General features: G+C 41.3%; 2 protein-coding genes and 1 pseudogene across 2 annotated transcripts; 2 read left to right on the plus strand and 1 right to left on the minus strand.

The window, feature by feature from the left end:
- Nucleotides 1–4636: 4636 nt before the first annotated feature.
- On the plus strand, nt 4637–5653 carry LOC102714582. The gene has a single exon (XM_006660273.3). It carries the CDS (start codon nt 4827–4829, stop codon nt 5385–5387), a length of 561 nt encoding a protein of 186 aa, XP_006660336.1. The 5' UTR covers nt 4637–4826; the 3' UTR covers nt 5388–5653.
- LOC102714856 lies at nt 5578–9204 on the plus strand (annotated as a pseudogene).
- A 659-nt stretch (nt 9205–9863) lies between these two features.
- LOC102715139 (disease resistance protein Pik-2-like) lies at nt 9864–19454 on the minus strand. The gene is made up of 5 exons (XM_040527190.1): nt 18381–19454; nt 14855–14870; nt 13536–14140; nt 10208–12134; nt 9864–9919 (listed from the first exon to the last, which is right to left on the minus strand). Exons 1-5 carry the CDS (start codon nt 19452–19454, stop codon nt 9864–9866), a joined length of 3678 nt encoding a protein of 1225 aa, XP_040383124.1.
- Between the last annotated feature and the right edge of the window lie 1919 nt (nt 19455–21373).

Raw genomic sequence — 21373 nt, forward strand, 5'->3', positions numbered from 1 at the left:
CATCCAAGCATGTATTTACATATTTCTTGAACAGTTACAGCACAATAGCTCTGAAAGTACATTAATCTGCGTGATAAATTGGGTGTCCAAATTTTACTACTCATCCTCAAAAGAACACATACTTAAACCACTTTAGGTGAAAGAAGTTATCAGAATACCCAAGATACTTATCTTTGGGTCTGTACTCAGTGCATCTGCTCTACAGTACTTGTAGAAAAATAACATGCTACTTAGCAAGGAAGTAGCTAGTAGATAATTGTAACCACTTCCTCTCACTTTTTTCACTTTACAGCTGAAGAACTTTATCTGCTCTATCTCACTCGCCAAATGTACACATGCTGGGAACTCTTTGTCGTACAAGCATTTGCAACTCTCCCCTCCTTTACAAGCATCATCATCATGGTTATCTTCGATGTGGAATATATATCACCAACTTAATCCAAAAAACATGCTAAAATTTGGCCAAATATATAACTTGTCACCTAAATGGCCAGAACTACACTTGAAACTGAAAGCCAAATTCAGAGATACATACTTGAAAGGGAGTTTTTTTTTAAAAAAAAAATCCAGAGCATGCAAAACACACATGTTTATGCATGGATGGTGTGCTATATGTTCACCTTTGCTGCCACACTAAGCAAGCTCCAGTGGCGGTTCTATCCTGTTGCTGATAATGGAGCAGACCATTGATTTGCATCAGAATTCAGATACAAAGGAGCTACAGAAAAGTGCAACACGGATCAGATAAGGAATGCAGTTAGGCATGTATGCCGATCGATCGAAACGTATCAAAGATGTGATCATCATGAAGTAGGTCATGGCTTCACGTAAGCATGCAAATTGAGGTGTGTTCAGGTAAGTTACTAACAGTCTGCTTTGCTAGGAAAATAGACGTATAACCGAGAAGCAGATTTAACGTGGAAACCTTTGTGGGAAAAAATCACGGGTGCCAACCGGTAATAACCACTGTGAGGTGATAATTACAATAGCAGGGGAATACACTGGGCCCATCGCACCCTTCCCGTGTAGCTTACAAGGGATATATATAAGGGGAAATTAAAGAGTTCTAATAGGAAAAGGCTGACAGAATCCTATTAAGAAACTAATCCTACTCCTACTTCAAGAAGGAAACGGTTAGGAGAAACCTAATAGGAAACTAGTAATATAATCCAAATACATTACAGATAATAATTCGAATCATATCTTTAACAATCTCCACTTTGAGACGAATTTCCTTGTAGCATAAAAATTAAAATCACCAGGAACCTCATGTAGATAAAATTACCTTGCGGCAAATAGTCTTTTGGACTATAATAAGCACAAACCAAACTTGAGGACAATGAGAACCTTGCTTGCTTTGAACAGAAGCAGTGAACCATACTCCAAACTCGCAATGGGAATAAAACCCTAAACATGTTGGTATAAATTGGTGGAACCCAACAAAGATGCGAACCAAAATGAAGTACTTGAATCTCCTGATAAACCTCATGAAAAACCGGTCATGTGCTTATAGCAATTCCTCTGAAATCATGTGATCAAAACAAGAGCATTGAATAATACTTCAAAACTTGCCATAGGATCAAATCCTGAAATTGTTAGTATAAATTGGGGGAACCCAACAGAATAGCACAACGAAGTATTGAAATCTCCTGATAGATTTGATCAAAGTGATAAACGGGAACAACCAAAAATCTCCTCGGCGAATTATTTTTCCCTTCTAAACACCAGCTTGTAGAAGAAAATTCTCATCAGAACCTGTCATATACTGAAACTGATTTTGCCATCAAACTTCTCAATGTCTAATTTGGGAAAAGACTTCGAGAAGAATTTGCAGATCAAAAATATGATAGGTTGAACAGAGAAAAAACGTCCTGATATGTTAGTATGTGGATGAAGTGGCAAATCTCCAAGAAACTTGAAGCCAGGGCAGGAGAAAAAAAAATCCAGCGATGCTACTTGTTGCTGTACTTTTTATTTGCTGCTCCTCGCCTTTGCTGTGGTGTGCATACGTGCAGGACAGGGAGTGGACAAGCGTGAGGACGCCCCGACAGAACAGATGCATGCAATCTGTATCGCCGCTCACGTCGAGGACGAACGCTGCCGCCGGCCGTAGACACTCGACGAAGAACGCTGCAAACCGGGTAGATCGGATCTTGGCTCTGATACCACTTATTACGGAAATAGACGCATAACCGAGAAACATATTTAACGTGGAAAATCCTTGCGGGAAAAAACCACGGGCGCCAACCGGCAATAACCACTATGAGGTGATGATTACAATAACAGCGGAATATATTGGGCCGTTGCACCTTTCCCGTGCAACTTACAAGGGATATATATAAGGAGAAATCAAGAAGTCCTAATAGAAAAAGGCTAACATAATTATATTAGGAAACTAATCCTACTCCTACTACTCCAAGTAGGAAACGGTTAGGAGAAACCTAGTAGGAAACTAGTAATATAATCCAAATACATTACAGATAATAATTCGGATCATATCTCTAACAATGTCTACCTGAGATATGATCCTCATAGCCGTTTCCTACTTGGAGTAGGAGTAGGATTAGTTTCCTAATAGGATTATGTTAGCCTTTTCCTATTAGGACTTCTTGATTTTCCCTTATATATATATCCCTTGTAAGCTGCACGGGAAGGATGCAACGGCCCAATGTATTCCACTGCTATTGTAATCATCATCTCATAGTGGTTATTGCGGTTGGCGCCCGTGGTTTTTTTCCCGCAAGGATTTTCCACGTTAAATCTTTGCCTCAGTTATTGGCTAATTTCCCTAACAAGTGGTATCAGAGCTATTCGATCCGTTCTTCGGCCGTCAGCACTTTTGTCCAACGGGCGCAGATTGTCCCGTTCGTTGTCGTGTGTTTCAGCCGGCCGCGTCGTCGTCATGTATCTCCTGTCACGGCACAGCAGCAGCGATCGTCGCTTCTCCTCGAGGACGGCCACCAGCCACAGTACCAATGCAGCCGCCCGTCCGTCCTTGCATCGGCTGCACACATCAGCCAAGCAGGAACAGTGTGTTACACGCGCAGCATGACACTGCAGCAGCAAGCAGCATCGATGGTTTTTATCCTACTGCACCAAGGTGTGGATTGCATGTGCTTGTGCCCTGATTTTCATCTGGCCAGAATATTTTCTTTCTCTGTTAGAACCTATCATATTTTGATCTGCAATTTTTCTCGAACGTGTCTACCAAAAATAGACATTGAGAAGTTTCATGGCAAGATCAATTTCAGCATATGTCAGGTTCGGATGAAAGTTTTCTTCTACAAGCTAGTGTTTGGAAGGGAAAAACAATTCACCGAGAAGATTTTGGTTGTTCCCGTTTGTCACTTTAATCAAATCTACCAGGAGATTTCAATACTTCGTTTTGCTATTTTGTTGGGTTCCCCCAATTTATACCAACAATTTCAGGATTTGATCCTATGGCAAGTTTTGAAGTATTATTCAATGCTCTTGTTTTGATCACGTGATTTCAGAGGAACTGCTATAAGCACATGACCAGTTTTTCATGAGATTTATTAGGAGATTCAAGTACTTCGTTTTGGTTCGTATCTTTGTTGGGTTCCACCAATTTATACCAACATGTTTAGGGTGTTATTTCCATTACGAGTTTGGAGTATGGTTCACTGCTTCTGTTCAAAGCAAGCGAGGTTCTCGTTGTCCTCAAGTTTGGTTTGTGCTTATTATAGCCCAAAAGACTATTTGCCGCAAGGTAATTTTATCTACATGAGGTTCCTGGTGATTTTAATTTTTATGCTACAAGGGAATTCGTCTCAAGGTGGAGATTGTAGAGAAATGATCCGAATTATTATCTGTAATGTATTTGGATTATATTACTAATTTTCTACTAGGTTTCTCCTAACCGTTTCCTATTTGAAGTAGGAGTAGGATTAGTTTCCTAATAGGATTATGTTAGCCTATTTCTATTAGGACTCCTTGATTTCCCCTTATATATATCCCTTGTAAGCTGCACGGGAAGGGTGCGACGACCTGGTGTATTCCCCTACTATTGTAATCATTACCTCATAGTGGTTATTGCCGGTTGGCGCCGGTGATTTTTTTCCGTAAGGATTTTCCACGTTAAATATGTTTCTCGGTTATGCGTCTATTTCCATAACATGCTTAATCACAGCACAAAGCAAAACGAAAGCTGGCTTCTTATCTTGGCATGAATTACAATGAAACACACCATCATTAATTTGTTAATCAACTGGGCCTCTGCTTAGTGGATTAGTATTCATACGCATCCTTTGGCTTTAAGTAATTAAATCAGCAGTATCAATTTGATTGAATTGCAATATGGTCAACAGTATAGATAATATGAGATCATGGGGATAGGTGTCCTTACCTTTTGTTGTCAAAAGTTCAATGTAACAATAATGCTTCTCTATTTGGTATGTTGGGCCTTTTGCTTTATCTCCATCTCCAAAATCCAAAGCTTCTCAGCACCTAATTCAAAAAGAACCTGATTAAGCTGCATTTCCTTTCTTAATCTCAAGTTTTGGACTGCTTAATGACAGGTTTCATGCACACTAATCCTTCTCCTTGACTCTTACTCTCCTCTATAAATGAACTCATGTGCCCTTAGGACAAGGCACATGTCTCTGAACCTGAACACCTCTTTGCTGTCTCATCCATCCATGCAAAAGTACAGTTCAGTTCAGCACAGTGATGCTACATCGATCTCAAGCTGATTAGTGATCGATTTCTTGTCTCCTGATCTGTAGAACACTTTTGTTGTCTTTCTCCTCTATTTTGTTTGCTGCATTTTGGCATCAAAGTGTGGCTAATTAGCTCTGATCTGAGCCATGAAGAAGATGAGAAAGGTGGCCGAGTTCTTGAGGAAGGCGGTGGGGGCGCTGAGGGGGAAGGCTAGCGTGCTCAGGGCAAGGCTCCTCTTCCTCGCCTCGCTCCGCCGGAGGACGGCGGTGGTCGGCGCGATCTCGCACCACCTGCGCGGCGCGCTCATGCCGGGCAGCAACAGCAGGGAGAGCGCCGACGGCCGCGGCGAGGCTCCCCTCACGGCGCCGGCTGGCGACGAGGCCGACGACGACGACGTCGGGCTCTCCGAGCTGGCCAGCTTGTTCGAAGAAGTCGACGACGACGACGCCGACGGCCGCTACCCCGACTGGACGCACTCGCTGTTCGACGACGACGACGACGGCGGCGGCGGCGACGAGGACGTCGACGAGGAGCTGCGCGAGGAGGCGTCGTCGTCGGTGATGGAGGTGATCAGGAGGCGGCGCGAGGGGGAGGGGGAGGAGTTCAACATGGAGGAGGAGATCGACCACGCCGCCGACATGTTCATCCGGCGAGTCCGCAGCCGCATGGCCGCCAACCGCCGGAGCTTTAAGTTTACCCGTCGGTGATGGTGGATTAATCCATCAATTAATTACCCTGAAGATAATTTTTTTTCATATCTGAAATTAATTTCAGGGTGATTTTTGTTTTTGCTTCACATTGGGAATTTTAATTTGGCTTGAAGCAAATTGATTGTTATTAGGCTGTAGTACAACTTTTCAAATCCTCTTTGTTGCATGTCCTGAATTGTAACACCGAATGGAGGTATATCAGGAATTAAAGTTAATTTAGTTTACTGTGTACAGAATTAAGTTTTATAAATTCAAAGGAAATTTGACGACCAGATCATATATCCAAAAGAGGGGGTACAGTGTAGAGCGCTCTATTACACTTTCTATGGACGGGTGGCTGTGCATTGCCAACATCTTCACCCTATTTTTCTTAACTGGTGTATAGTTTAAACTACATTTTACTTGTCTGGTTAATATTCATTAAAACCAAACAATAAAGGAATTTGACCAAGCAAAACCACCAAAACTAATCCTAAGATTGAGGGGTCATCTTTATGGTTTTAAAATAAAAAAAGAAATCAAACGACATATTTACAAACGGAAAATAATCTATGAATAAAACTTTTACATACATGATCTAAAAACCAAAGTTGGAAAATAAACTATAATAAAAAACCTTAAAATCAATTCTAAATTTAAAACTAAAAGTTTAAAATTTAGCTTATAAGCATGAGCAAAAGACAAAAGATGACGGTGCAAAGTAAAAAAATAGCTCCGAATCATTTGGTCCATCATGTATTTTATACGATAACAACAACTACTGCACCGAAGATAATCTTAAAAAAGAAATATTACTCCATTTGATACTACCTTTGATCCTCACATCCTGTTTACACAACCTAAAAATAAAAGCTGTGTTTATTACCAACACAAGTTGCCTAACGACTAAGCACATCCATCCCCAAAAAACAACTCCTCGCAAAACACGACATAAACACAACAAACACATGGCAAAATAGCAAAAATTACACTCTCTTAATGGAGCATAAAAAAGAGAGATGGATTAGATAGATAGATAGCCACACCATTACCCATTTTAATTACCGTCATTTTCTTCCATATTTCCCTTCGTTTGGACACACAAACCACCAGCAATTTTCACATTTTAGTCCATTTAAAAAACTTATTTTATAAATAGACCCCTAAAAAACTTAGCTTTTTGACCGCGCCAATATCATTGGCGCCGTCGTGGTATAGCGTCCTCTAAATGATAATGTTATGTTCGTGTGGCAGGAGCAAGGCGTCAATGACATTGGCGCGGTCAAAAAAGTTCATTTGTGCAATAAGTTTTTTCAGGAGTCTATTTGTAAAATAAATTTTCAAAAGGATTAAAATGTCAAAATTCTAGCACAAACCACCCTCCCCGCTCCCCTCTCTCTCCTCCACGAGCTCCTCCCCAGTAGGCGGCCAGCGCGGGAGGAGGAGCCGCGTCGTGCTCCGTCTGCATGGATCCGGTGGTGCCCGGGGTGGGGGGGGGGGGGGGGCAGCCCGTCACCAGGCTGTAATGCGGGCACGAGTTCCACCTAGGTCAGATTTTCTCCTCGAGTGTGTGCATTCATGGGAATGGCATAAGAGCAAGAGCAAGTATAATAGCAGGCTATAAACCAGTTAGATGCTGATGTGGAAGAGAGAAGAAAAGAGAGAGAGGAGAAGCTGGCTATAAGATTATAGTCAGAAGCCAGCTCAGATAAAAAACCAAAACACCATGTGAGAGACATGTGAATCCTGCATTAAAGATGAAGAGCTAACCATTATATGATTGGGTTATAAGAAGACTAAAAAAGCCTTATAGCCAGCTTGTTGGTTATATTATTAGCCTTGCTCTAAGGTGCGCTCGTTTTGGACCTGTGGACCCGGATCTGTGGGAAAACGTGATGGCTTGGCTGGTCGACCGTTCATACATGTGGAATTTTGGGTGGGTAGGAAATTGATCCGTGGACAGGGCGATCGCCTGTGGTGTGTTTGAATCGCGAGGAGTTGCAGATGTGGGTGTTCGGAGGATGATAGAGTGGAATGTAGAGCAATCACACGCATTTGAGTGAGCACACAAGGGGGCCTGCAGCGTTAGTGAATCAGTAATTTAATTTTAAGCATGGATTTGATTTGCCGCAAACTTATGTTGGCTAGCTTGATGCATCTTGCTTCCTGCCCAGCTGCACACAGACACATAAACAATCATAGAGAAAAGAAAAAAGAGGAATCGTTGTGGTAATGATCTTCCAGATTTTGTTCTCAGCTGATAAATTTGGGCCTTGTTTTTCTTTAATGAAGTGACAGCGCAATATCAGAATATTTGTCAAGTCCATCGTATTTGTGCTTATCCCTAGCTAGTAGGAATTTACCTAGTTTCTGTGTTATAAGATCTATGTTGTTTGATCTGTGATGATACTGCTCGGAATCTTAGTTCTTCTAAATAAAATATATTTTAAAATCTCAAGCTCTGAATTTAGTTGCCACTTTATTTGCAGGGAGGGTGAAGCTGAATTGACTTCTTGTAAGTATGTCGCCTAGACATTTATTAACTTCTTTAGTTTCAATCTATTCATTTCCTTTTTTTTTTTCCTTCCATCAAGATCACACAGTCGGAGATCATTCAAAATGCGGCTGGCTAGCAGTTCACTTGTTTGCCCATATCTTGCAGTGCGTGGTTTTCTCCATCCTGTGCATGTCCCTTCTAGTTCTCGCTCTGGTGCTGAAAACAGTTCATTTCATCGGCATCCAATGGGCTTGGGAGTTGGGAGGCCATGCAGCCCCTGACATGAGCAATGCACAAGTTTTCCATGCAACAGAGTCAAGAATCATGACAATGACCACCGATATCTGAGCAATTTTCCTGTGTCTGGCAATCCTGATCATTCTATAGCTCCATTTGGTTTAGGATTACCGAGATATGACAGCAACAGCCAACAGAGATCCAGACCATATGCACATCATCATCCACCAGTGCACAGGTATACATTATGGGACATAATTTGACTTGTTATTTCTGCATTCTGTACAGATTTACCCTTTTATGTTCAAAAGAATAGATGTATCAGTACACTGCTTGTGTAGTGCCTGATGACCAAGAATAACCTAAGTACTTGCATATAACACGCTAAACCAGAATTTTTGGTCTGCCTGATGCCCTGATGATTTCCACAGTCTATTTTAAAGGATACATAATTACTTCAGAAGATAGCTTCACGATGCAACTCATTGCTATGATTCAGTTTCTGTTTTATCACGCCTTACTGACCTCTTGCAATAGTTAATGCTACAGGTCTATACCTCGCAAGTCGCAACGGAAGCAATATGGTTATACCATTAGGGTCCGTGTCAGCTGTAATGGTCATGGTGCAAGGGGATATATGTATCAATGGTCAATGTTCCCCCCTACATCTAGAAGAGAGATTTGATTTTTTAACACTCGTAAGATTGAAGTTCGATTATTTGACATTATGGTCGAGGCCAAGGGCTCTAACGATTACATCTTTCATCGCGGCAACCTCCTCAGCTGAGGTTGGAGGGCACCATGACTTTGCTCATCCTGGACTTGGATCTGGATCTGTGACCAGGAGCAATTCCTTGGATAGTGAGGCTGTTTCTGGGCGTGTTCACTGGCCATACAGGTTGTTTCGGGAGGGCTTTACCCCATTTCCTTGGATCCTAGCTGATGGTGAGTGAGTCTCACTGGTGGGGCACCTTCAATCCCTCGCAGAACCATACGCATGGAGGTCTTACTCCAAGACCCACAGGGGAGTGGATACCGCAAAGCCAACCAGATAGTGGATATCAGCCTGTGCATTCTCAGATTATACTGTCATTCTGGTAAGGGTTAATTGGATTCGTACCATTATAAATTTGCATGTTTTGAAAAATATCATTAGTATCTAACTAATTAGAATGGGGCTATTATATTTTCTCAACTAATTAGAATGATGCTATTATATTTTCTCAACTATTTGAGATATGTCCACTGCGGACTCGTTCGGTGCACTTTTTAAATAAATTGGCCATATTGTCCTCTATGCTGTTCACAACACTCTTGGAAAGACTATTGTAAGTATGGGGGCAGTTTGATCTAAATTTTTTTTCTAAATGCACCGAAGGGTTGTGCAGTGGTATATCTTGAATAGGGAAATTATAATGACATCCTTACTGGAATTGAGCGATTATATTTTAGTTAATATCATCAGATGATTTAGCAGAGCATAGCAATCCAATTACTTTGAGCTAGAACTGCAGATTAATTGCTCAAAATATTGAATTGAGAAAGAGAGCAGTAGAGAGATGAACAGCTAGGAGTCTAGAAAACAGAGCAATCCAAAAATATTCAGATGGGCGGACAGCAGTTTGTAGAATACGCAAGTCGGAAACAAATAGTTATACAGTAAATAAAAGAGACTGGACACAACAAAACTAGATCAGTGCTCGCTTATATTAGGACAAGATTCTTCGTTTCCAAAGGAAATTAAATCTACTAGTACTCAATTAAATGCTGCAAGCAGCAGTAATACGATTGAGTGACTGAACTAGAACATTCAGACCTGTAAACAAAGATGATTAAGTTACAGCTGGAAGATTACATGGGCATATATGTACACAGTCGATCGGTCGGTGTCACTCGAACAAATTGATCAGTTCGTATCCAATCAGTCGTACGACCTAGTTTCCTTGCAATAAGCAATTAACGGTCGCACCTCTCGAGAAGGGGTTTGTTTGGAGCTTTTTGACCGTGTTTAAAAAATACCTTAAGATACATTATCTTAAGATATATTGTATTTTAAAGTACTAAAAATTTATATTAAAATTATAGGTGTCTTTAGATATAGGACGGCAAAAATCCCGCATGATTGTGTTTGGGTGGTTGGCAAGCTGCTTCTGCACGTCTTCCACAAATCTGTCCTTGTGCATTCTGCTGTTGTAGGTGCCGCTCAGCATGAATTCCTCGAGGCTTTGGAGCTCTTCTAGCCCCGACAACAATCCAATGTCGCATAAGTCAGGTTTATATGTAAACCGCAACTGCTCAAGCTTGGGAGTTGCGCCTCCTCCAAACTGCACTGATTCGAGGAGGCCACTTCTCGATCCTGGTACGAAATGGAGGTCCAACACCCTGAGGCTCGGGAACAATATTGCGGTGGCCTCCTCCTGCCGGAAGTTGAGGCGGACCCCGCCCTTGAACCAGCCATCCTGCAGGCGCAGGATGGCTAGGCTTGGCAGCGCCCCAAGGACTTGGATGGCGGCATCGGCATCCTCCAGTGCGGTCTCCTCTAGTCTCAGCTTCATCAGATTTTGGAGCTTCCCGATCCACTGCGACAGTTTGCCCAGTTGTCCTATGAGCCTGAGGCTCTGTAGGTTCTCCGGAGGAGAAGGGGAGGTTGACGATGTGCCTCTGTACTCCAAACATCCGCGCAGGCTTAGATTCAAACTTCCAAGCACCGACAGTGACTCCAGCCTACCGAGCTTGGAAATGGCCGAGCAGAAGGCCGGACCGTTCTTCCTGTTGATGCCCGTCACGCCTAACTTGCGCAACTGGGTGAGCTTCTCTATCTCCTTTATAACAACATTCCCCCATGCGAGGTGGACATGCCGGAGTGAGTGCAGGCCTTTTAGTTTCCTGCTCCCTCTTGGCAGCGTAGGGCAACTAGTATCCAAGTCCATCACGATGACACGGGGCTGGATGCAACAAATATAGTTGCATGCATCATGCCTGTTGATGGTGGGTCCATCTAAACAAGGCACACAACAAGCTCGACAAAGCAATGGCATGTTGCACCGGTACGGACTATTCTTACTCACGGGGATAGGTACACTGGCATGAAGATATTTTAACTTCCGAAGCTTCACGATGGTTTTTGGCAGTATCGCTATTCTCGTGCATCTGATGTCCAGTGTCTCAAGTTGCCTCAACTCACACAATGAATCTGGCAAGTGACAAATGTTGAAACATCCCCTTAAAGAGATGTACTTCAGGTGAATAAGCTTCCCAATGTGTTCAAGGTGATGAGCGGCTACATCTGTCGTGTCTTCCAAGTCGAGAACTCGCAACATCCTCATCTTTTCAGAAATGAAAAATGGCTTCCATCTCCCAAACACTGTTACTGATCTTACACGGGGTAGGTCTACCATGCTCTCAAAGTCATGTTTGTCTCCCTTCCAGTTACTGCTGATGGCAAGGTGCCGTGTTGTGCCCTGTGATCTTGAGCTGCAACCTTCCTCTAGCCTAAACACAAGGTTTTCTTCCACTGACTTTGTGATGCTGATTTCGCGCATTAGATCGTGTAGTTGGCAATAGCCAATAATTTCACCTCCTCTTCTAATTGATTGTTGAGCTGGTAAGATCATGCTCCTACTTATGAGCTCCTTAAAGATGTCATGAGATGTTTCTTCTGCAGGTTTGCCATGAGCCTCCCATGTGTAACCCTCAGCAACCCACCGCTGCATCAAACGTTTCCGACTAATCTTGTGGTCCTCAGGGAAGATGGACAAATACAAGAAACAAGCCTTAAGATGATAGGGTAAACCATCAAAGCTTCTAACAAGGATAGCTTTTATCATCTTAAGCTTTGGGTTCATCTCCAGGTCAGCACTAATATGCTCATTCAATTTCCTCCATATCGAAACTGTTTTTGGTTGGCTTGCCAAGAAGCCACCTATCGTAACTATTGCAAGGGGAAGCCCATCACACTTCTTCAAGATCAAATTAGCTTGTTCAACTAATTCAGGATATTGTTCATCCAAATTCGTTTTCTCCTTAAACACCTGAAATTGGGATAGTTTAAAATTTTTTAGTACTGTAAAATATAATACAAGTGTGCGGACATACTACGTCGTTAATGAATTCTCAATCTCTTCCACTTTGTGAACAACTGTTGACTTCCAAATGCTTGGAGCTAGATTTCTTTGATGAATCATGTTTTTCATCTATCATGTAACAAAATTTAGTGAAAGAGCAAGTAGCCTAGTGATTGCAATACCTAAGTAGCACCCAAGGTCTTGGGTTTAAATCATTGGGTATTTGAGAGGCTAATTCTCCTACTTGGGCTAAGTTTCTGAATTAAAAAAATGGCTGCGTATATCCGGTTGGATATAGAGACCGGATAAAAATAGCCTTCTCTAAAAAAAATGTCATGTTTTCCCCTATTTAGAGGGTTTTTTTAAATGTCTTGAGCCTTTTTATTTTTAACATTTAAAACTTATATCTAAATCTGAACCTTTTTAACCACATCACCCCGTCCGATGTGATCAAATAACACTAGTATCATTTGGCTACGACACATAGACTAATATGGTCAAAAGATTTAGATTTAGAAAATAAATATTACGGCGGTCTATTTTTTAAAATAAAAATAAAAAAGTTAGAAATATTATTTTGACACTGTTAAGTCCTATTAACGGAATAGAGCAAGCACAACTGCAGTTCAAAACAACGAAGGTAAAACCAGTAAATCGCAAAGTTTGAAAAGAAAGGGTTAAAATCACAGTAAAAGTTAAAACCATTGGTAAGAACATAAAACCTCATATTTTTGCTTTTGCTTATGTTTATAAGTCAAAATTTGATTTTTCAACCTTAAATATGAAATTGATTTTGGGGATTTTTTTCATCGTAATTTGTTTTGTATTCTTTCTTTTTAGATCGTTAAGAACATATTTATGAAATAGCAATTTTACAGTCTAACAAAAAGTAACAAAAGGTATCTCGATGTACCGGTACCTCGTGGTACTAAATCGTTTCTGATCGTTGGATCTAACAATGCACATCCTTCTCAACTAGATCGAATGGTGAGAAATAATTTGGTACTTGAGGTACCGGTATCTTGAGATACTTTTTGTTGGACCGGAGAAAACCTCTTTATAAAAAGTTTTATTTATAAATTATTTTTTGTTTACAAATATACCATTTCACTTTTCCATAAAAAAGACAAAATTCTTGCATTGTAATGCAATGGTACTCGCTAATAATTGTGTTAAGTAAGAGTTTTACTCCCATCCTTCCTTTTGTACCTCGTGGTACCAAATCGTTTATGATTGTTAGATCCAACAGTGCACATACGATTTGGTATCTCAAGGTACCGATATCTCGAGATACAAAAGGAATGATGGGAGTAAAACTCGTTAAAGGTGTTCGATGTGCAATACCGAACAAAACTATAACTTGAGTACCTTCTTTGTGAAGAGATGACGTGCTTGATCGTGCTTGAGACCGCTAAGCTTGTATATGTTTCTTTCCTCTGAACAGTGCATAGCAATATTCTCTTCCCTCGTGGTAACTATGATGCATCTTGCTACTGTACTGGGACTGGGCAGGCACAACATCATATCATCCCACTCTTTGGTAGACCATAGATCATCCAGAACGACCAAATATCTCTTGCTGCCTTCTAAGAGTTTGGCCAAGTCTTTCTCATTCTCATCTCCAAACTGCTTAGCTATGCTCTCAACGAGTTTGCCAGAGTTGAAAGGACGCATGACCGTGATGCAAGCACGCTTATCAAAAATTCTGCCAATCTCTGGACTTCGGTATATGTCTTGAACCAGAGTGGTTTTTCCGAGGCCACCCATTCCCCATATGGAGACCACATGAGATCGTTGATGGCTAGCTTGATTCGTAATTAGCTTCATAATGTCAGATTTTTCTTTCACCCGACCAATGAGCTGAGACTCCTCCAATGTTGCCACCATTGTCTCGACATCGGTGAGCTTTGTACTATCCATGGAGGAGTTGTTACCACTAGTGGTGGTGTGATGTGAGCTAGAACTTGGCCCCGCTGAGTTTGTTCGACCTTGAGAGTTCTACACACAAGAGAATCACAATTAGTTAATTGGCTTTCTTTCTCTAAATACAGTGTTTATGTCGTGTCTAAAACTTCTAAATTCATTTCTTAAATCAATCCTCTGTTGTAAATTCATTCTTAAGGCATTGTTTGGCAAGTATAGTTCGGATCTCAAAGGAATAATAGGTCTTGTGACAATATTACTGAATCCATGAAAGAAATAGCTTTAAGTAGGAAGGGAGTATGAACAAATCCACAAAATTGGCAGAGTCTATGCATTCTAAATAGATTATCCCAGAATTGAAGGGTACTGTATAATGTGCAGTTAAGGTTCTGTTTTTTTTTAAAATGTACCTATTATGCCCGTAGTAGATACAAGTTTGTGTAGGTTAATCTGTTTGTCAAGTCACTGTTGTTTTTCAAACCACTAGGCATCTAAGAACTCACAAATTTAACATTTTTATTTTGTGATGACACAAATTATGCTTTCATTTGAAATTTAAAAATAGATTTTATGCAGATACATAACAATATGGATAAAAAGTAGTAATGACGATAAGTAAATCATATTTATTTATCAAGATAATCTACTCTATGCCACTGTTTTTGTCCAAATTCAACGGTTCGTCAAAGGGGTTTCACTACGAGGCTTTTTCATAACCAAGACATAGGCATGTCAGAGAGCACGTCAGGGCCAATCTGTAAAACCAAGTATCAAGCCACTCTAGGCCCTCCTCTTCCTAGCCACATTGTATAGCGTCAACCAAGTCCATGTCCTAGGCCAGCCTCCCACGAAGTATTTGACCGGATCAAATTGGTCATGATGTCATGCTTAACCAATTTGTTATTCTATAAAAACGATATGAGTCAGTACCAAGTTGTCAATCCATTGTTCATCAACAATTATGTTGGCAAAATCTACATAATGACTTTGGAGTGGAGTCTCTAAGCTCCAAGCTAATCTACATGTATGTTAATCATGTCTTGAAGAAGCCACTGCAATCTACATAGGACATTGTCATGTTAAGAAGCCTAAGTTAAAAGTCATTGTCTCGAACAAGATCAACTGGCCAAGACGACTACCATAGAAAGAGGAATCGCTAGGCAAGTCTGCTAATGGCAGCATTACTACACTTAGGTGGCTAAAGCCAGGAGATGAGTACATTCGATGGTTAAAACATCTCGAACAAGATCAACTGATCAAGTCTTGGAGAAGCCACTGCTATCTACGTAGGACATTGGCATGTGAAGAAGTCTAAGTTAAAAGCCATCGCCTCGAACAAGATCAACTGATCAAGTCTTGAAGAAGCCACTGCTATCTACGTAGGACATTGGCATGTCAAGAAGCCTAAGTTAAAAGTCATCATCTCGAACAAGATCAACTGGGCAAGTCTGTTAATGGTAGCATTGCTACACTTACGCGGCCGAAGCCAGGAGATGAGTACGTAAATGAGTACATCGATGGTTAAAGCATTGAATTGGTTGATTCTACGTACACAATACTATGTATACAATATACCACACCTTTTCCTATTGAGACTATCCAACTAGGGAGGGTTATCTATTATTCTAGATCACGATTTACTGTGTATCTAAAGTGTTTTTATATAATATTCAATTTGCAAGCTCCTATTATGATAGACCAACTATTTTCTAATGCCTGTGGGAATAACCTGGTTTACTTCATTTATAACTTATGCTTCATTGTTTTCAATATAGTTTTCTATATTTGATCCGAGTAAGCGCGTTAGATCCTGATAAAACTGGAAGTATAATTTAGAAATATCTGTTTTTTTCAAAAATAAATACCATGGAGAAAATAATTCATGTAGCAGTACCATACAGAAATATTTTAAATTAAGAATAAAAATACTATAAAGCAGTTAAAATTCCCACAAAAAATGATAAAAGATATAAATTCTCGCATTGATTTAAAAATTTTAAATTCCAATTAGACTTGATCGAAATAAACTTGTAATAAATATTAGACCAACATAACCTGCCAAGTCACTTATTAATCTTAGTCGATCGGACAAACCCCTATAACCAGATCGAACTAGATGTGCAGAGATTGGACTTAACCAAGACAATATGCAGTTGAGACGATGTGATTATAAGAAACATGAAGATCGATAAGGCTAATAAATAAACCGATAAATTACTTGGAATAGACAATGAATCATATGTTACGATCGGCTAAAACCAATTTACATGTAATTTTCATAAGCCGATGCAACATAAATAACTGCCGATCTAACTAAATCAAGCCGATTGGTATAGAAATAATGCAGTGAAGCAATTGGCTACTCTATTGATGTAAATATGATAAGCATATAGATCGGCAAAAATCATCGGCTATAGAGGGCGGACAAACAACCAAGATCTATAAAATACCTAGCCCAGATTGCTAAGAATAACCATAGAAGATCGGAACCAACCGAGACAGTTCAAGATTAAACCTGGCAATGTTAGAATAGATACTAAACAAATCTAGATTGCTATCAAGCCACTGAGCAGATGACTGGTAACTTATCGGCTGGTACTCCGATAAAACAATGAGTAAAATATATCAATCTGATATGAACCATCTGACAAGCGCAATCTCTACTAGATCGGACCTAACCGAGACAGTACTAGATTAAATTTGTTAAATAGCGAATATCAAACCAACATAAATCGCCCAAAGTGGTCGACCAGATCAACTCAAAACACGAAAGTGATCTAAGTTGAAACTGATACGATAACTAGCAATCGCACAACTAGATTAGAAGATCAGACCAAACCGAGACAGTTCTAATCTAGCCGAACGATTGCCGTGGCCCGGCGAAACGATGGACTTACACCTCCGCTGGAGATCGAAGCGATGCAGCCCCGCGTCAGGTGCCAAGTTTCGCCGGAGTTGAAACCTCGGACAAGAGGGTGGCGATGCGCCGAAAGAAGTTGATCTAATTGATGTGTAGATAATTTACGATGACCCGAGGCATACATATTTATACCCTCAGGTGGGGCTAGGCCATGCTGGACACGACATACAACTCCTAATAGATAAAAAAAATAACAAACTCATAGATAGATTCTATCTCTAACACACAAGTCCCGATCGGACTCTAATCTCTTAGAGATAAAATTTTAACTAACTCTAACTAGTAGATAAAATTACGTCGCCAAGCCTTGGTCTTCACGATTGCCTGTTGAATTCGAACTCTTCCGGATAAAAATTTCTATCGGCGATTGTACCTTTTCTTATCTGAATCCAATACGAAAATTTACCAAATTTCGGTGTTAACATAAACACAATTCAGAAATATCTTAAGTTAATGTTAAAAATAAATATTATTGGGATGCAAAATGCCTTGTAGGTTATGGAAAAACTCTTATATTTGGTCAATATGCATATCTCTAATATGCAGTCCTTGTCTTTTATTTTGTATTTTGAGATAGAGAGAGCACATATTTTGCAAAAAAAAAAATTGTACGTAGAAATTACTCTAAACTTTCAAACACATATATTTTTATGTTTACAATACTAAATACTCGATTAGTCACATAATAATGCGTCATCTCGTTTTATGTGCCAACGAATATCTCAGCTAATTAACCTCTCCGTTTACCGCAGCCATAGAGCAAGTATACTATAGTAGATTATAAGTTGTTTATAAGCTGACGCAGTGGAAGAGAATGAAAAAAAAAAGTGAGATTGGCCCCTATGCAAAAGTTAGTCATACATATACTTAGAAAAATGCACTAATTGCAAAGGCCAGATAAATATATTAGAAGATGAAAATTATAGCCAACCTTATAACCAATCTATTATATTTGTTGAGTTTAATATAATCTTATAGCCAGTAAGTTGGTTTTACTATTAAACTTGTTGTAAGTGAAGCTTAGTTTGATATTTATTTTCAATATGAGCAATTTTACGGTTCTTGAGTAGGTACTTAGAGGTATTAAAATTGTAGTATAAAATTTAGTATTTTCTAGTACCTAAGGTACTAAGAGATACCAAAATTTATATAGAAAAAAGTACGCAAAATTGCTCAATCTGATATATACCTCCCAAAAGTCAAAATTAGTAGTGCGTACCTAGATCTGTACCTTTTAAGGGTCCATGGGAAAAATGCATTTCTAAATACCAGAGATTATTTGGTTCTTTTACTATTTTTCACAAGACATAGTAGATCATTTTCGTTTTGAAATAACCTACAGTAGGATGCAGTGGTACCTGGTCAAATGCAGAACCGCCTGCTCCATAGAAGGCATAGAGAACCGGAGCATCAGACAGTTTCTTGAGCTCTGGAGGTGTTCCTTCCCTGTGTGCACACAACCTTGCAACTTCAATATGCTCTGTGCACACTACTAATCGGCTCCTTGTGTCATTGCTCGGGAGACATTTCTTCATCTCACCCCACTCTTCCGCGGTGGATATGTTAGTGATCACGACAATCAAGAACCCCTTGTCGTTCATAGATCCCTTGAATGCATCAACCAACGCATCTCCACCCTTCTTGCGAGGAATTTGGTCCACCAAACCAGCTGCTACTTGCTTTGCTTCCGCAGATCGTTGAAGAGAATTCACGTAGAATTGCCTGATAATGCCGTACAGAAACTCTGATTGGTTGAAAGGACTCATCAGTTTGATCCATGCACAGCACTCGAACTTGTTGTTCATCCTGAGATCCTCGTATGCCCTTCGGACAATGGATCCATCGCAATCGAGAGCACTAGGACTCGATGATCCCCACACTGCGATCACTCCAGGGTTGTCGTCACTGGCGTTGATCAGTCGAATGAGTTCCATTTTAGCTCTGTCCTGCTGCCGCCTCGTCTCTTCGGTTTCAGACATGGTCGTTGCACCTGCACCGGCGACGGTGGGGTGCACTGCGGCGTCGGCGGCGACCTTGGAGGCGGAGGCATCGATGAGCCGGTAGCGGACACTCCGCTGGCTGACATCCTCGACCTTGGCTCGGAGCTCCTTCATCTTCTCGGCCACGCGGCGGCGCTCCAGCAGCGCGCGCGGGCTGCAGTGGCGCCACCGCGACGAGCGGACGGCCATGTCCTGGAGGCAGTCCTCGACGTCGTAGGCCAGGTCGCGGAGCTGCTTCACCCAGGTCTTGGCCACCCTGCGCTCGTCTCGCTCCTCATCGGCGGCCATGAGGAAGGAGCGCATCATCTCCAGCTCGTCCCGGATGAAGACGTGGTCGCGCTGGATGCCCAGCTGCAGCGCCACCTCCTCGGCGACGGCTGATTGCGCGTAGCCCACCGCGCCGTTCAGCACGGACTTGCCAAGGCTCAGCACCGTCGACTCCATCATCACCACCCTCTCCCTCCACAACCACACGCAGTGCTGAATTTGCACTGTTTTTTTCTTGTGGTTGATGATGTTGAAGGCTTACAGTTCCACAATGTGATCGAGATTAACTGTAAAGTCTTATCTGACCATGTAATAAGCATATATCAGTTTTGCTGCAGGCAAAGGTCTCTCTAGCTACGAGATGCCAGGCTTGCTTTTGCTTGCTTCTTTTGGTGCTCATCAAGGCAAGCAAGGGATCGATGATACTTTGGCTAGCTTGCAGGTAAGCACTGCAAATTATTATGTTGCATAGCCCTTGTTTAGCTGCTGCGAACAGCTGAGCAAAGGTGCATACTGTATCTGCATTTCTTCACCTACAGCAGATGTAACACCGATCTTAGTTTGGATCGACAGTAAAAACATCACCCTCCTCTGTTTTTCTTAATTCTGCGTGCCACGCTGCCGCCTGCTTGGTGCTTGCGCTTCGTCAGGATTTCAGCAAAGTTAGCCAAATAAAGCAAAAGAGATGCTCTAGTATATATGACTAAAATATGTATCAAAGGACGATACATATTACTGTGATTGAGGAGCATTAGCTTGAAATCAGAAGAGATCTCACCTACTCTGCTGTTGAGAAGAAATCCTAGACATCTCTTTCGTTCATCTTCAAAGATAACCACAACAATGCTGGCTTAGTGCATGAAACAGGACATATACCGCGTTCGTTTGGAAATGGGTTGGGGTAAGTTATCGGAGAAAAATTTGGTGGAGGAGCTCTAAACCCAGAGAGCTGCAGCCCCATCCGGATGGGTGACGCGTGGAGATCCGATGGCACCATCGTGAGGCTCGGCACCATGTTTATTTTCTTCCAGCTCGCTGTCTCCATCGGCTTCTAGGGGAAAACTCATCTCCGGCTCGGCTTCCGGATCGAGTCCCTCCGCAGCGTGCGCCTGTTCCGCTCCTCTCCGTCGCCGGAGCCGCCACCGGCCTCTTCTCTCACATCACCGGAGGCACCGCTTGCCCCTCCTTGCCTTAAGCCATGGCTCCTCCATTGATCCAAGATAGATATGCTTCTGTTGTGGACGATCCATAATATATACAATAAGGATATACAAGTCCGTTACTTGGAGTCGATCAAAATGTATAGTACAGTCGGTGGTTAGAAAATTACATTTTGATGAGATGCCAAATTTTGAAAATATGTAATGCCTTTCTACTGCTCTGTAATGTCTCCAAGCATTTAAGTACTGAATTGTTTAGTTTAATGTTAGTACTAAACTATTTCAGGTTAAGTTTTTTTAGATAACCAGTCTGTACTTCCAGTATAAAAATTTTATTTCCAATACAGATACCTCTTTCTATAATTGCAAATGATACAGAAAAATCTCATGTTCCAGAACATCTATATTTATTTCATGATAATCTCACTTCTATGATACATCCATACATTATCCAGTTTGAGAACTACACTATGTACATCAGGCCCAGAAGTTTGAAGAAACTTGATCTACAACAACATCAGGCTTAGAGCCATCCTCCAACGATACTAAAGATTTGCATTTAAAAGCATCAGCCATCCTCCTGGAACATCCTCTTCAGAACTGACTGTAGAGAACAAGGAGCAGATCAGCCCTGCCAAAGGCAACAATTCAGAGAAGATATATGTTATAACAAGAGCACTTCTAATTCAGAGAAGGCACATAGTATATATATAAGCACAATCATCAGGAGGCTTCTTGATTTGGAAATGTTAGAAGATGGCTTCGGCCGACCATGTCGGCGACGGAGAAGAGCGGAACAGGTGTAGGCTGCGGAGGGACTCGATCGGGAAACCGAGCCAGAGATGAGTTTCCCCTAGAAGCCGATGGAGGCAGCGAGCTGGAAGAAAATAAACGTGGTGCCGAGCCTCACGATGCTGTCGTTGTTGTTGGATCTCC

Source organism: Oryza brachyantha, chromosome 8, assembly GCF_000231095.2.
Source record: "Oryza brachyantha chromosome 8, ObraRS2, whole genome shotgun sequence".
NCBI lineage: Eukaryota > Viridiplantae > Streptophyta > Magnoliopsida > Poales > Poaceae > Oryza > Oryza brachyantha.